The 13,997-nt window shown below is 38.0% G+C and overlaps 1 protein-coding gene across 1 annotated transcript; it reads left to right on the top strand.

Moving 5' to 3' along the window:
• The first annotated feature begins 906 nt into the window (after positions 1 to 906).
• Ac3 (Adenylate cyclase 3) lies at positions 907 to 12,398 on the top strand. The gene is made up of 10 exons (XM_011309724.1): positions 907 to 2,077; positions 4,443 to 4,822; positions 6,240 to 6,524; positions 6,621 to 6,901; positions 6,986 to 7,102; positions 7,361 to 7,572; positions 7,772 to 8,104; positions 8,518 to 8,823; positions 8,907 to 9,242; positions 9,431 to 12,398. Exons 1-10 carry the CDS (start codon positions 1,529 to 1,531, stop codon positions 9,611 to 9,613), a joined length of 2,982 nt encoding a protein of 993 aa, XP_011308026.1. The 5' UTR covers positions 907 to 1,528; the 3' UTR covers positions 9,614 to 12,398.
• Positions 12,399 to 13,997: the final 1,599 nt, after the last annotated feature.

The following is a 13,997-nucleotide window of genomic DNA, read 5'->3' as shown; positions in this document are numbered from 1 at the left end:
TTTACCTTTTAACAACGAAACATTTTAGACTCTCTAAATGAACCGACTGATCTCTCCGTAAGTCTTTCTGTATAAATTTCCCTCTAATTATCTCCGCAAATTGCTGGCAATCTTGAAGAAAAATTTAATTCCGCTAATTCGGCCTCGAAATTTCCCTTACGCAAACGTCAGAACGATTTAATTTCTCATTTCTGGAATTCGCGAGTTTTTTTTTTGGAGATTTTGGTATGAACTCCCGAATTTAAATGAGAGGTGTGAGGATGAGGGATTACTGAGCCGTTGGAGTGTCTTGGATTCCTCCCGGCGAAAACTGGAGGTCGAGTGTTAAGAGACTTTCGGGGAAAATAGCTGTGGTGAGTAGTGGGACAATTAAAAGATGCAGAGTGTGGAAAGATAATAGCCATGAAATAATTCGGGGGTTGTAGATTATTTTCATAATGGATTAATGAACGCCGAGACAAGTTTCTCACTCGCAGGATTAAAATCCTTTAACCGAACCTTTAAAATAAATTGAGGAATTCTCTTCTCTTTTCTCTTGTGCCTGCATCTCCAAAAAAATTCCTAATAATTAATAAATTCCACTTGTACGAAAAATAAAATATTATTCAATCATAATGATTATTAGATATTCTCTCAAAATAATTTCTCGATGATTTCCGGTGGAAAAAAAAAGAGAAGGAACTCCGAGACTGGCCACCCCTTGAATACTCCTTCGAAGGAGTAGTGGTGGCCATAGAAATGTGTCGGTGGTTGAATATCGACCCGGGGTAGTCGAGTCGAAGAGCGCAAGCCTGAAGAGGAGAGACTCGGGGCCGAGGGGACGATGTCGGTGGTGAAGAGCGGTGAACGAGGAAGCGGGTGATAGGAAACTGGTAGTAACCCGGCCAGTCCCCCGCGCGCGGGCGGTGCATACGAACCAGGACCCCATCTCCATGGGTCTCACTGTTTATATAAAGCCGTATTTTCATTTTCTTTAACGCAGCTCACCGAATCCATCAATTCCACCACCAGAACCGCCACGAATACCGCCACAAGGATCGCCATCCCCTCCGCGATAAATTCCGCGATGAATTCCGCGATAAATTCCGCGATAAATTTAACGATAAATTTTGCGATAAATTTAGCGATAAATTACGCGATCCAGTGAATTCTCCAAAAAATTCGAGATCACTCCCAAATCAATCAATCCCATCACCCAATAATGACAATCATCGATTGTCATTAATTCCAGGAATTCTTGTGCTCGTGAAGTCGAATGGGATTGAATAATTGTGTGAAATAAAGATATATCCGAGTGACGATGACAGTGGAATAATGTGGAACGTTCCTGATCTCTGATTTGATCGACCATGAGGAAACCGGGGAAGAGGATGAAACGACAATGGGACGGTATCAGAGCGTGTAATTTTGAATTGACAGAGTCACGTTGGAGTGAAGAGAGCCAGATGGTCCAAGGTCACTCGTTGCCCGTGGATTTTAATGAACTTAATCGTGTACCAGTGTAATTATACGATATCGATAATAAATCATGTCTCAGCGGTTGATGATACCGAACGAGGACTCGTACCTCAAGTCAGGACGACCATCGAATCTCTTCAAAACGAGTTTCTCGTGTCCTCAGTTGGAGAGATTGTACCGTTCTTCATCGTTGCAGCAAAAACGAGGTGGTCTTCACTGCTTCATCGTGTACGCCATTCTGTATGATATTTACATGCTACTGTCACCTGAACCCGAGTTGCAAGCACGGGGTGTTGTTGCTATATTCCTCGGTCTTAATCTTGGATTATTGGCAATTGTTGAGAGAGGGACCAGAGCAAGGGATACACTCTGGTCAACATTACCCCATATGGCATGGCATTTAACACTTGCCCAATTGCTGGCCCAATTATTTTTGAAGGCTGATGTTACACCCAGGGACAGTCTTGGCTGGCTTTTACTCATGGTTTATCTACTCTTTGCTACTTTACCTCTCAGACTTTTGCTTTGTGCTCTACTTGCACTGGGGACTGTTACTACTTATGTTGTGGCGGTCGTCGGACTTGGAAAAAATCCATTTCAACCGCCCGTTGAAGTCTTGGTATGTCTCCCTTTAAGGACTTATTGTCAATATATTATCATTCATTGTTCGATGAATCTTTAAAAAAATCAAATAAATTAAATGACAAATCGAATTTTTCGCTCGTCTTACTGAGAATGTACGGGAATTATTACACAATGATGACGTTTCGGAAATTATTTCATAGTCATTTAAATTCGAAACGCCAGAAATTTTTCGATTTTACATGGCGGTGGTAAATAAATATATATGTGAATGGGTTGCCAAAAATATATGCAAAAAATAAATAATTAAAAAAAGGATTCAGCTAATAATTTATTAAGTGGATTAATTAAATATTTGATTCAGGTGGAATGTAGAGATTATTTTGTATGTATTTAATGTCCGCGAATTACAGAATATTTTTAGTCGAGTCGAATGATTATCTTGGATTCAAGTTCCAGGAGTAGATTTAACAGTTAGAATCAAGAGTTTCTGGGATCGAGGGATTCCCCTGGGAGTGAGAGGTCTTTTTTATTCCTGAAGTAATCTACTTCTTGTTAATCTCCAGTGATTGAGGTATTACCGGGGTCATTAGTCATTTCAATTTGTTGATTGAAGACTAATTGGATAATTAAATATTTTCGAGAATATTCTTAATTATTAAATTGGATGAATGATCTAATCAATCTCTACGATTCAAAATATTAATTTTCATTCATTAATCGCTGGAAAATATTTTTACGTGAAATAAATAAAATCAATAAAATAAATAAAATCAAATGAAAAATCAATGGTCTTTTAATTAATTCGTGTGATTAATTTTTTTTATTGCTATGTCTGGGGAATGAAAAAAATGGGGGAAATTTTGGAAATGGTTTTGGAAATTTTGGGACAAAATGGCTGTTACAGGTCTTGAGTAATTTTTCTTGGCTTTTTTTTTGTGTAAAAATTCCAGTTCTGTTACGATTTCTCTCTTTCCTCATTTATTCATGCTCACACTTCTCTGGCTGAGGAAAACTTCCGTCTCGGGTTTTTGAGGGTGTCTCACATGAATGCGGTTTCCTCTTTATTTTAGTATGAATAGTCTGGACACTTTTGCTGATTTCCACTCTCCCACAACACAAGTTCCGAGTTCAAACGCTTTTATTCTCATGCCCTTGAACAACAATGGAAGAAGGAGAAAACTTTTGTTGGGAACTTTAACCGATTGTTCGTGGAATAAATCGGTTTGTTCGATGGTTATTTTATCCCCCTGCCGAAATTTGTAAACCGAATCGAGGGATTTAGATAAGGACGCAATCCGGGGGTTGGGAATTAATCCAGGGTCGCGTCATCCCCTGGGAAATAATCGAGAGATCCTGGGGAGGATTTATTCGTTACAAAAATAGAATTTCAAAATTCTCGGATCGAAGGCACAAATAATTTCCTAAATTCCCGAATCACTCAAAATTCTCTGCAAATTCCAAGAATAATTTCCCTTAATTTCCACGTTCGTAATAATTTCCCAAGAAGAGCCAATTTTTTTTCAATTCTTAAACATAAATAAAATAGAAAATTCAGTGAGAGCTGTCAATTGAAATTTAATTGAGACGTCTGTAATAATTTATTGACAATTAAGATGTTAATTGGAAGAAATTTTTAATGATAAAAAAAAGGGGAATGTGTTTCCGGAATTTTTTCGCGAGGGTGAATTTCCTGGTGATCCTTGGCGTGTTTTCCCTCTGGTTAATTTTGGTCAATGAAACGCCAGTGATCCGATTCGATGGCGGTCCGTTCGAGCGGTTCAGAAGCGGTCGCGAAAGCTAAATGACCGGTACACACGTGCACAGGTGTTGGTTATTTACACTCGAGTGAAGTATGGTGAATGGCTAGTTTAAAATAGATCATATATCGAGCCAACTCACTGTGATGTAACCATCATAACGCACGTTACGTACTCGATTAGTCGGTAATTTACCGGATTTAATTAAATACGTGGGTTGAACTCATTAATAATCATCCACGGGGTGCACCGTCTCGAGTCGTCATTCATCGGAAATTTATCGCTCAGTAATAATCCGGTGGATTTATCCACTCGGTGGAACTGTTCCAATAGAACTATTTATTCTATTTTTAGTACTTTCTCGGCGCAATTATACCGATGAAGACATTTGTTTTATTTTTAATGTTTAATCGGCGATGGGGTGAGGGTTGAGGGTTAAGGGCTCGAGGGTGTCGTCCCATACAGAAATATTTATATTTTAAAAACTGAATCGAATGTGTTTTGCATATATTTTTAAATACTCATCCGGTGGTTAAGAACAAATCGATCATCGATTAATTAATTAATTAAAATGGCAAAGAATGATTTTTTGATTTTTTCGTTATAAAATTCAATGGAGTATTTTTAATCGCTGATTTTCAGGCGATAACAGGATCGCTATCACTAGCGGCAGCAGTTCTTGGTGCCTCTAGTTACTCTCTAGCTGAGTATCAGCAACGCCGGGCATTTCTAGAGACCCGTCAATGCCTCCAGGCACAATTGGTAATTGAAGAGCAATCGGCGGAGCAGGAACGCCTTCTCCTGAGTGTCCTACCGGAGCACGTGGCTGTTAAAATGCGTCAGGATCTCGGTGCATCGATGGACACGCAATTCAAAAAAATTTACATGTCGAGACATGAGAATGTCTCCATTTTGTATGCTGATATCGTTGGCTTCACCGCCATCTCGTCAACGTACAGCGCCAGCGAGCTTGTCAAAATTTTAAACGAACTTTTTGCACGCTTCGATCGTCTCAGCGAATGGTAAATAGCCGTATCATCGGGGCCAACAACCACCCACCCCCTGAATTTTCTACCACCTCAACCCACCCACCCCCTGAATTTTCTCCCACCTCAACCCACCCACCCCCTGAATTTTCTCCCACCTCAACCCACCCATCCCCTGAATTTTCTCCCACCCGAGTTTCTACATTCTTCCGGTTTTCCTTGGCCATTTTGTCTTATCGATCGATTACGCTGATTCTCTTGTTGGCAATTTATGCCGGGGGACAGAGAGCCGTGAAATATCACCCTCCCACATGGGGAGGAAAAAATCAGGGTGAGAAAGATGTCTCAATCTTCCTGGTGAAGCCCTCCCCCTTTTCTAATCCCATAATTCAAGAAATTATTGCGGTAATATTCTGTATTTTTTTTTAAGAAGAAACAAAAAATTCTAGGAATAAAACAAAATTGATATTTCGATCTGGATGACACGTGAAAATTAAATATTGAAGCAAAATGAAGGAGAAATATATAGGGAACATAATAATGTATTAAAATGAAATATGGAAGAGACCGAATCAATATTCCGTTTTAAAATGAATATTTTTTTGTCTATCCAGCAACACTTGCCTCTCCCGTATTTTCCAACCCCCGGAAAACCGGGGAAAATGAATATATTCGAGAATAAATGAATATTTTCCCGTCCTCTTCATCTTGTCGAATTAAAAAATAGTGGAGGGAGCGCGGATGAAACGGAACTTCCAGATTCAGATAAACACTTGAAATGGTAGATGGAATGAAAATAAAACGAAAGACGGAAGAACTGAATAAATATTTCGCTTCGAATACACAATTTTCCCTCTTGAATTTTCGAAATTCCCGGTACATCGGAGGAAACGAAAATAGAATGAAATATTGAGGGGGATAAATAAAAATTACTCTTTATTCTAGTCTTGTACGTCCCCTCGAATTTACTAAACACGTGAAACAACCGGGAAAAATACAAAACGAAATATCGATGGAAATAAAATACCGGTAAACGCTGAGACGGGGAATTCGATTCCGGGGGTGGAAAGGGGAGTAGGTGGGTGGGTGGCTCGACGGAGATACTCGATCAGGAATTCCAGGGAGTAGTGGAATACCGTGTTGCATTCTGGAAGTCAAATTAGGGGGTAAATGGCGGATGCTATCTTCGGTGAGAGCGACAGTTTTTCGATAGAGTCGAATCGAGTCGAAGAATGGACTTTAATCGACTCGACTCTCCCCTAAAAAAATCACCCTAACCCGACAAGAGCAAATCTTTTAATTTCCCAAAATCAATCAATGAATCAATTTAAAAAAAAAATCAATTTTAAATCACAACTGGATAATTATCTTGAGAGTTCATGTACTGCTGTCTCGAATCGTGATGCCTATAATTAATGAGTAAAAAATAGGATAAAATCTATTCTGTCATCAGGTACGAGCAATTGCGGATAAAAATCCTGGGTGATTGCTACTACTGCGTGAGTGGAGCACCCGTTGAGCGTCCGGATCACGCGATTCTCTGTGTCCACATGGGATTATCAATGGTGGAGGCAATAAAATACGTACAAGCCAAGACCCAGAGCCCAGTGGATATGAGAGTTGGTATACATACTGGTGCCGTACTGGCTGGTGTCCTTGGACAGAGACAGTGGCAATTTGACGTTTACAGTAAGGACGTGGTGTTGGCTAATAAAATGGAGAGCAGTGGAATGGCTGGGTAAAAATAATTAATATCAAATTCCCAATCAGGTATTTACCCCACATACCTCATTCTTTCGATGATTTATTTTATTGTTTTCATGAAATAATTAAGGCGGGTGCATATTTCCAATACGACGATGAGCTTTTTGAATGGAGAATTTGAGGTGGAGCCGGCGTATGGCGAGAGGAGGGAAGAGGCACTTGCTAAGGCTGGCCTCATCACTTATTTTATTGTCAGGGCACTTAAGCCTTTTCAACCTGCTATGGGGAACAGTGTGGCATCACTCGCTGGGACTGAGACATCCCAGACCATGATGGATATTCCTGATGAGGAGGCTAAGGAGGACTCGAAGGACTTTCGGGAGAGACTCAGAAAAGAACTCGATAGTCGAGGTGGATTGATAATTGATAATTGATAATTGATGCGCGTTGTTTATGTTATTTTGGTATTTTATTGGCCGTTTTTTTTTTTATCAGTGGGTGGCGCTGAATTGAGGGGTCAGGCTTCCTGGCTCACTCTCAACTTCAAGGACCCCAATGTCGAAGATGCTTTTCACAGCAGTGGGGAAGCTTTCTCACCACTCTCGTTGTTAGGTGAATCTGTTATCATTTTTTAAAATAAAAAATTTTTGAAATAAATTCAATTGACATAAACAATACATAACAATTGACTTTTCATTTAATTCAACTCAATTCTTCGAGTATTCTCCGAATGATTACAGTAGAACTATTAAATTTTGGATCAAACATAATTATTTATATAATTGTTTCATGGAGGTCAACAGAGAATTGTAAATTCAATTAGAAAAAAAAATTCTGCGGAATTTTTTATAATTGAATTTTGAATTTCAGGTGGACCCCTGGTGATGATCTGTGCAGCGCCAGTCTGGAGGGTGCAGCCCTCGGGTAAATTCACCTTCGGTGGTATAGGAATGGTGACACTTTTTGGAATAGTATTGGCAGGTGCAACGTGCCTAGGGAGTGCCGTTCGTGCCCGATGGCTCAGACGAACCCTCGCACTGCTCATGATATTTTCCCTGAGTATTTTCATCATCCTGGACATGGTAAGCCCATGAAAAAAATATTCCACCACTAGACTGATGTATAAAATACATGAATCCGAGAGAGTGGATGAAAAAGAGAATGAAATAGGTGCATTAAAAATTCCCCCAGGTACAGTAATGATGCATTACCACCTGCTTTATGATTCACCTGTCCTAATTACGATGCTCAATCACCTGAAATAGTGATTTTATTTCCCAGGGCAATTGTGCTGTGATAGACGAGGCGGATCCACCCACCAACGCCTCCATAAAATCATCTCGCTGTCCCTATCCCTCGTACTACTCGTACGTGGGTGTTTTAGCGCTGATTGTTATTTCAATGCCAGCGTACATAAGTTACTTGGGTAAATCCATACTCATGTTCATGCTCGCTGGTAGCCAGTGCTCTGTCAATATTCTCATACTCGGTGGAAGTCTCGATCGCGAAGACATGGCGTCTTACTCGTCTGATCCAGTACCACTACCCCTCAAGTACTCACTCTCAGCAACTCTAATCACTGTGGCAATTACACTCGTCATTGTCGCCAGATACGTGAGTATAATTCACAAATTGGGGGAGAATTTCGAGACAATTGACTCCGTGTATAATCGATCGAGGTGAATGCAACGTGTATTTATCCTTCTGGAAGAGGACGTGGGTGGGTGAAGGGTGGCTAGGGGGATGGCAATTACCCCTGGGATCGGGTGTCGATTAATTTTCTCCCTCGATAGCCTGACGTGGCGAATTCTCGATTATTGTCCCAGCATCAATCGAAATCACATCGTTTATCAATTTTTTAATTCACGTCTCCAGAAGAATTCGCACGTTCACTTCTATTTTATTTGTACATTCTTTTTTTTTATTTCTCTCACATGAATTCTCGATTGAACCCCTCGGGTCTCAGTCATGAAATATTTCACTGCAACGAGTGGAAAATTTTCAGTTTGTTATTATTTATTTAACAGACTGAGAAATCGAGGCGAATTCTCTTTTTACGTGGAAGGGAAGTTGTGGCCCAGAGGGAGAGGGCAGCGGACATGAAGAGGAGAAATGGCGCTTTGATTTATAATATTTTACCTCCTCATGTTGCTATGTACTATCTGTCGAATACGAGGCACCACGATGATCTGTACAGTCAGAGTTACTCCGAGGTCGGTGTACTTTTTGCGAGTATGCCAACGTTTGCCGATTTCTACAGCGAGGAGAGCATCAACAATCAGGGCCTTGAGTGCCTCAGATTTCTCAATGAAGTTATCTCCGATTTTGATGCTGTGAGTTTATTTATCGTGATGATTAGTCACTGACAGATATCCAGTGAATTCGGATAATTGATTTTTTTTATTCATTGCCACAGATTCTCGACCAGAGTAAGTTCAAGTGCATCACTAAGATCAAGACGATAGGCTCGACCTATATGGCTGCCTCAGGAATAACTGAGGATGCTGATCTCGAGGATGGCCCTAGGTGGGGCCATTTGTCTGCCCTCGTGGAGTTCGCACTAGAGCTCAAGAAAGCCTTATCCAGTATCAATGAGCAGAGCTTCAATCATTTCGTCCTGAAGATGGGGATCAATCATGGTCCAGTTACCGCTGGAGTCATTGGGGCGAGAAAACCCCATTACGATATCTGGGGAAATACTGTCAATGTTGCCTCCAGGATGGAAAGCACTGGCAAAGTCGGGCATCTCCAGGTAAATTCATAAATACCCCCGGATTCAGGATTTATTCTATAAATATCCTATGGATATATTCCTAGACTGTGGAAATGGTGGGGAATGCGGTGCCAGAGTTATGCACAGCTGGAAATAATTTTCCAACTATTTTTATCGCGATAAGAAACGATTTTTTCCCATGATTTTTTTTTTTTTTTTACTTTTAGGTGACTGACGAGACGAGAAAAATCCTTGAGCCCTTCGGCTACGGTTTCGAACAACGTGGCATGGTGTTTGTGAAGGGAAAAGGTCAACTTCTCACTCATTATCTGATAACGAAAAATGGCGCCTACCTGAATTTAGACAGTGATATTCCGAAGGAACCGACCCATCAGATCATCTATCAGTAGATTAAATTGAAAATAAAAAATGGGTATTTGAAAGAGTGGAGTATCCACTGTCCCTGGGGACATCTACGTCATGACAACGTAATATTGAAGATTGAACGATATGTGTTATCGTCTCTAACTGAAATATCAATTCAAGGAGAAATAACTTCGAATTCACGTTCGATTGTCATTTTCTTGTTAACGGGCTTTCAAACAAAACTAATAGAGTAATTTTTGATTAGAGATTATTTCGTCGTGGAATATACAAAATTTTTCGTGTTCCAACTTTCGAAATGGTGGGTTACGAGGCGGAAAGGAATTAAATCGACACTCGCGGAATAAATCAAGTGACAAGATAGTAAACTGAAAAAAGTCGAATCCCACATTTTCTAACTATCGATATAACTCCCACACTATAGATCTCCCATAAAAACGTTATAAAGCTTTTTTAAAGTCGATTAAATTTCCCACAAAAAAGGTATTTTGCAAATTCTTCTTAAGATCCACCCTTCTCGAGATTAATCGATATTCAGCAAAATCGTAAAATTCGACTTGACTCTTTTCACTTTTTTGCAACTGAATTACAAAGTGTCACACGACAAGATAAAAAATTCATAAATTCCGAAGAATCCCCGGAGTAATGAGTACTAAATTTCATCTTCACAAAGTAAAACCAAATGCTCGAGCCAAAGTGTGAGAGATAATTCCAAAAAAAATAAAAATCTAACGCTAAATTTAAGAGATACAAATCAAATTGAATGGTCAACGAGGAGAACGTGTTCGCGTAATTGTCCATTGTCTAGACTAACGTGCAAATAATAAATATCAAAAGTATATCAGTGTATCGAGATGTGGAAAGAGGATAGAATTTAAATACAGGGGAAATACTCTAGCGAAAACGTTCTTCGCGTCTGTGATAACTTTGTCGGTGGTTTAGTGTTGTATTTAACAGTAGAAATGTATGATCTGGTTGTTGTACTGTCAAGTTGTCTGACAGTGTGAATAATTCGACGATCGGACTGCCTCGATTTATTTATCCCCACGATATTTGCACGTCTGACTGGCACAGGGTGCGACTACTCGTTCACTGCACATTCTTTTTATATTTCAGTCGGTGTGTAGTACTCACTGTCGGCTAAATAGAAAATTCCCATCTTCGATGATTACCTGATAACAGGAGAAATAAAATCCCTTTTTCAATGAAAATATCCATTTTCCCAGGAACTAGGTTTTATTCACTGGATTTATTTATTTCACTCGTTTTTTTTTATCATTTATTTTATTTATTAATTTTTTTTTCTCTTGAAAATAAATGAATTTTTAGGGATTTATTATTGTTCGGAGAATTTGGGGGAAATTTGGTTTTAATTCGATGATTTTTTTTTTTGGTGGATGGGAAAATTTTAAGAGATTTTTCTTGAATGGGGATTCCCTCGTCTCTGTGAAATGTGTCTGATGAAAATACAACCCTTACTACTCGAATTGAGCTTCGGAAGTAAATCATTAATATAATCGAGTATATTTTCGAGGAAGTCCTTAAATTGTTAATGATATTGTATAAATGGAGTGAAGGAATTCGTTTGATGATTCGGAGAAATTGTAAAACGATTTAATGACAAATTATTTTACAATTTAACTCTGAATTGTTGTCGGCGATAATTTATTTTTCTACGTAGAGCGCCGGGTTATCACAGACCCTTTTCTGTCTCATTGTCGTAATTTTAATTTTTCTCTCTCTACCTGGGTTTGATTATCGGGTAATGAGAGTTGGAGAGGTGGTGAGAAAGTATTTAATTGAAAATATTAATAATTAATATTTTATTTGAAGATCGTGCACGGCCTAAAGCGCGAGTCTCACCCAGAGTTGATTCAAGAATTTTCCAACGATTAATCAAGAAAGTATAATGAGAAATAATTATTCAGAGATAACTATTTTCAAGTTTTTTCTTTCTGACCTATTTGTAACTGTCGTTTTAATATAAATAATGTCTTCGAACGAATGGACTAAAGTTGATGATTAAATCAGTCTGATTTTTTGGGACTAATGACGGGGGATTGGAGACTCGCGCGTTTAAACAATCGAAGGGATTAATTATCACAATTAAAATATTAACAGAGATAGATGAATAGTCAGACATCGAGGGAAATACGTCTAGCATGAAAAATAAAAACGAAAAAATACAACAACGCAAAAAAAAAGTAATGATTAATTCAACGGATTAATTCGAAATTCTGGAACATCTATCAATGGATAATTGAGGAATGGTTTTAATTGGGGGGAGAGGGAGGGGGGAGTGCAATGAGTCGTGGGAATTAGGATACATTGAACTCTGAAACAAATGAATAAATTATTCTGTACATAATTTAAATGAGTCTGATGATTCCACAACACAGAGAACTAATTAGTTTGAGGTATGTAGGGGAGTGGAGAAATTGGACGGGTCAATTTCACTTCGTAATGAGGTTTTAATGAGTATTGTCAAGGGGCGTGTCACGAAATTTTTATACAGACCAGAAAGAACTGAAAATTTGAGTATTTATTTCAGTCCTTTGGGGGAAAATTGATGGAGTGGAAAAAAGTGGAACACTTTTTTATTTAATCTCACTGTGAAATTAAAACTTTCGTCATCACATTTTTCGATTCTATATATTAAATATTATTCTGATTATTCTGGAAGTGGAAATGACTCTTTTTGCTTCGTCATTCCATCGCTGAATTATTGAGAACTTGAGAAATCGAGTTGAAAAATTATTGCTCTCCAATGGTGGTCCTGAAATATTTAAATAAATATTCGAATATTATTAATCGAATGAAAAAAATTCATGAAAAATTCTCGACTTGATAAAAATTCGTCTTTATTGCAGAAAAATAATGTTTTTTCAATCTGGAAAATATTTTGGAGGCAAAAATTTTTTAATCCGAGTTATGAATTCGGTAGATTAATAACGAAAATGTGTATAGGTGAATTAAAAAGAGATAAATTACAGAGATCATATTAAATACGAATCGTTGAATGGCTGAAGTCGATTGTATAGCGAGTGGAATATCACTGTAGATAAAATAGCACTAGGTGTGAATTAAAAAGCATTAATTATAATAATAAGATGAAGAAATTAATGAGGACAACTCGAGAGGGAACACGTTGTAATCTAAATTACGTAATAGTTTAAGGAGAGATATGAGAATTATCGACTGCTTGCGGTTGATCCTTCGGTCGTAAAATAAATGATGTGAACTAAAATAGTAATTTTTTCCCCTTCATTCATCTAGGATTTCATTGATTCGGCCTTCATCGAGTCTCTTCATTCATCTCTATTCCTTCAATTACATTAATTGCCGTTTATTTACAATTTACAGTATTTATTAATTGAGGCTTGTTTAATTTAATTTCATAAATTCATTGCGTCGTACGAAGCGCAGACTGAGGATTTTTCATTCACACAATTTTTTCGCATTCGGTAAGAAATAGGAAATTCAAGGAATAACGGGGGAGGAATTTTAGGTACTTCATTTGGAAAAATAATTCGGATGAAGGTAGATAAATTATTCATGTCAATATAAATTTTTTAAAATATCACATTCATAAGTTCGATGAATTATTAATAATTACGTTACAAATTCCATAACATACATAAAATATTCTTCGAGCAATATATTGGATCCCTTCGGAGAAATAAATATCTGAATTTGCCCAGTTAATTTTTTATCTCCTCCCTTTTCTGAATCTAGAGCTCTCGTGTCATGCATTCGGATAAAATTCTTCCAGAAATTCCACACAAACATTAGTAGAAAAAAATTGTCGACATTGTTAGCCCGAGGAAGATTTCAATTACATCTTGAAAAACTCGACTCTGATAAAAGCTGAGGGATTGTCAGTTGCTTGTAATATCCGGGGATAAAGGAATGCAGGTAAGAATGCTTACAAAGAGAAGGTAAAGGGGAAAAAAATTATCACTGGAGCGTGATGAGAGAAAAAAAGGACACAGCAACCGAGGGATGAGAGCTGGAAGTGACTTGGTGACATTACAGCCTCGGTTGTAGGATATTTTTAAACCCCACTCGATTCATGGTCAGTGTTTTATTAAGAAAAAAATAGAGAGTAATGAATAAGAATAACGAGAATAAACCCAAAGGCTTTAATTAACTAATCAATTAAACCCCCGCTATTAATTTTTCAATTTCAATTCACCATAATCGAAGCTTTTATATCGAACAATTATTTACGTTGAGATCCATCAAATAGAATTAATTAATCAAGTTGTTTCTTGCATTAACAATTTTTTAATCTGGTCATTCGATTGGGGAAATTAATGACTGGAATTTCTGGGAATGTTAATTATCTGGAATATCATGTGGACAGGAAAATTGAGGTGAATAGTTTTTGTCGGAAATTTTTAGAGTAGT

Source organism: Fopius arisanus, unplaced genomic scaffold (assembly GCF_000806365.1).
Source record: "Fopius arisanus strain USDA-PBARC FA_bdor unplaced genomic scaffold, ASM80636v1 scaffold00070, whole genome shotgun sequence".
In the NCBI taxonomy this organism is placed as follows: Eukaryota; Metazoa; Arthropoda; class Insecta; order Hymenoptera; family Braconidae; genus Fopius; species Fopius arisanus.
Note: the sequence above shows the minus strand (reverse complement) of the source record. Positions and strands in the feature narration are given on the sequence as shown.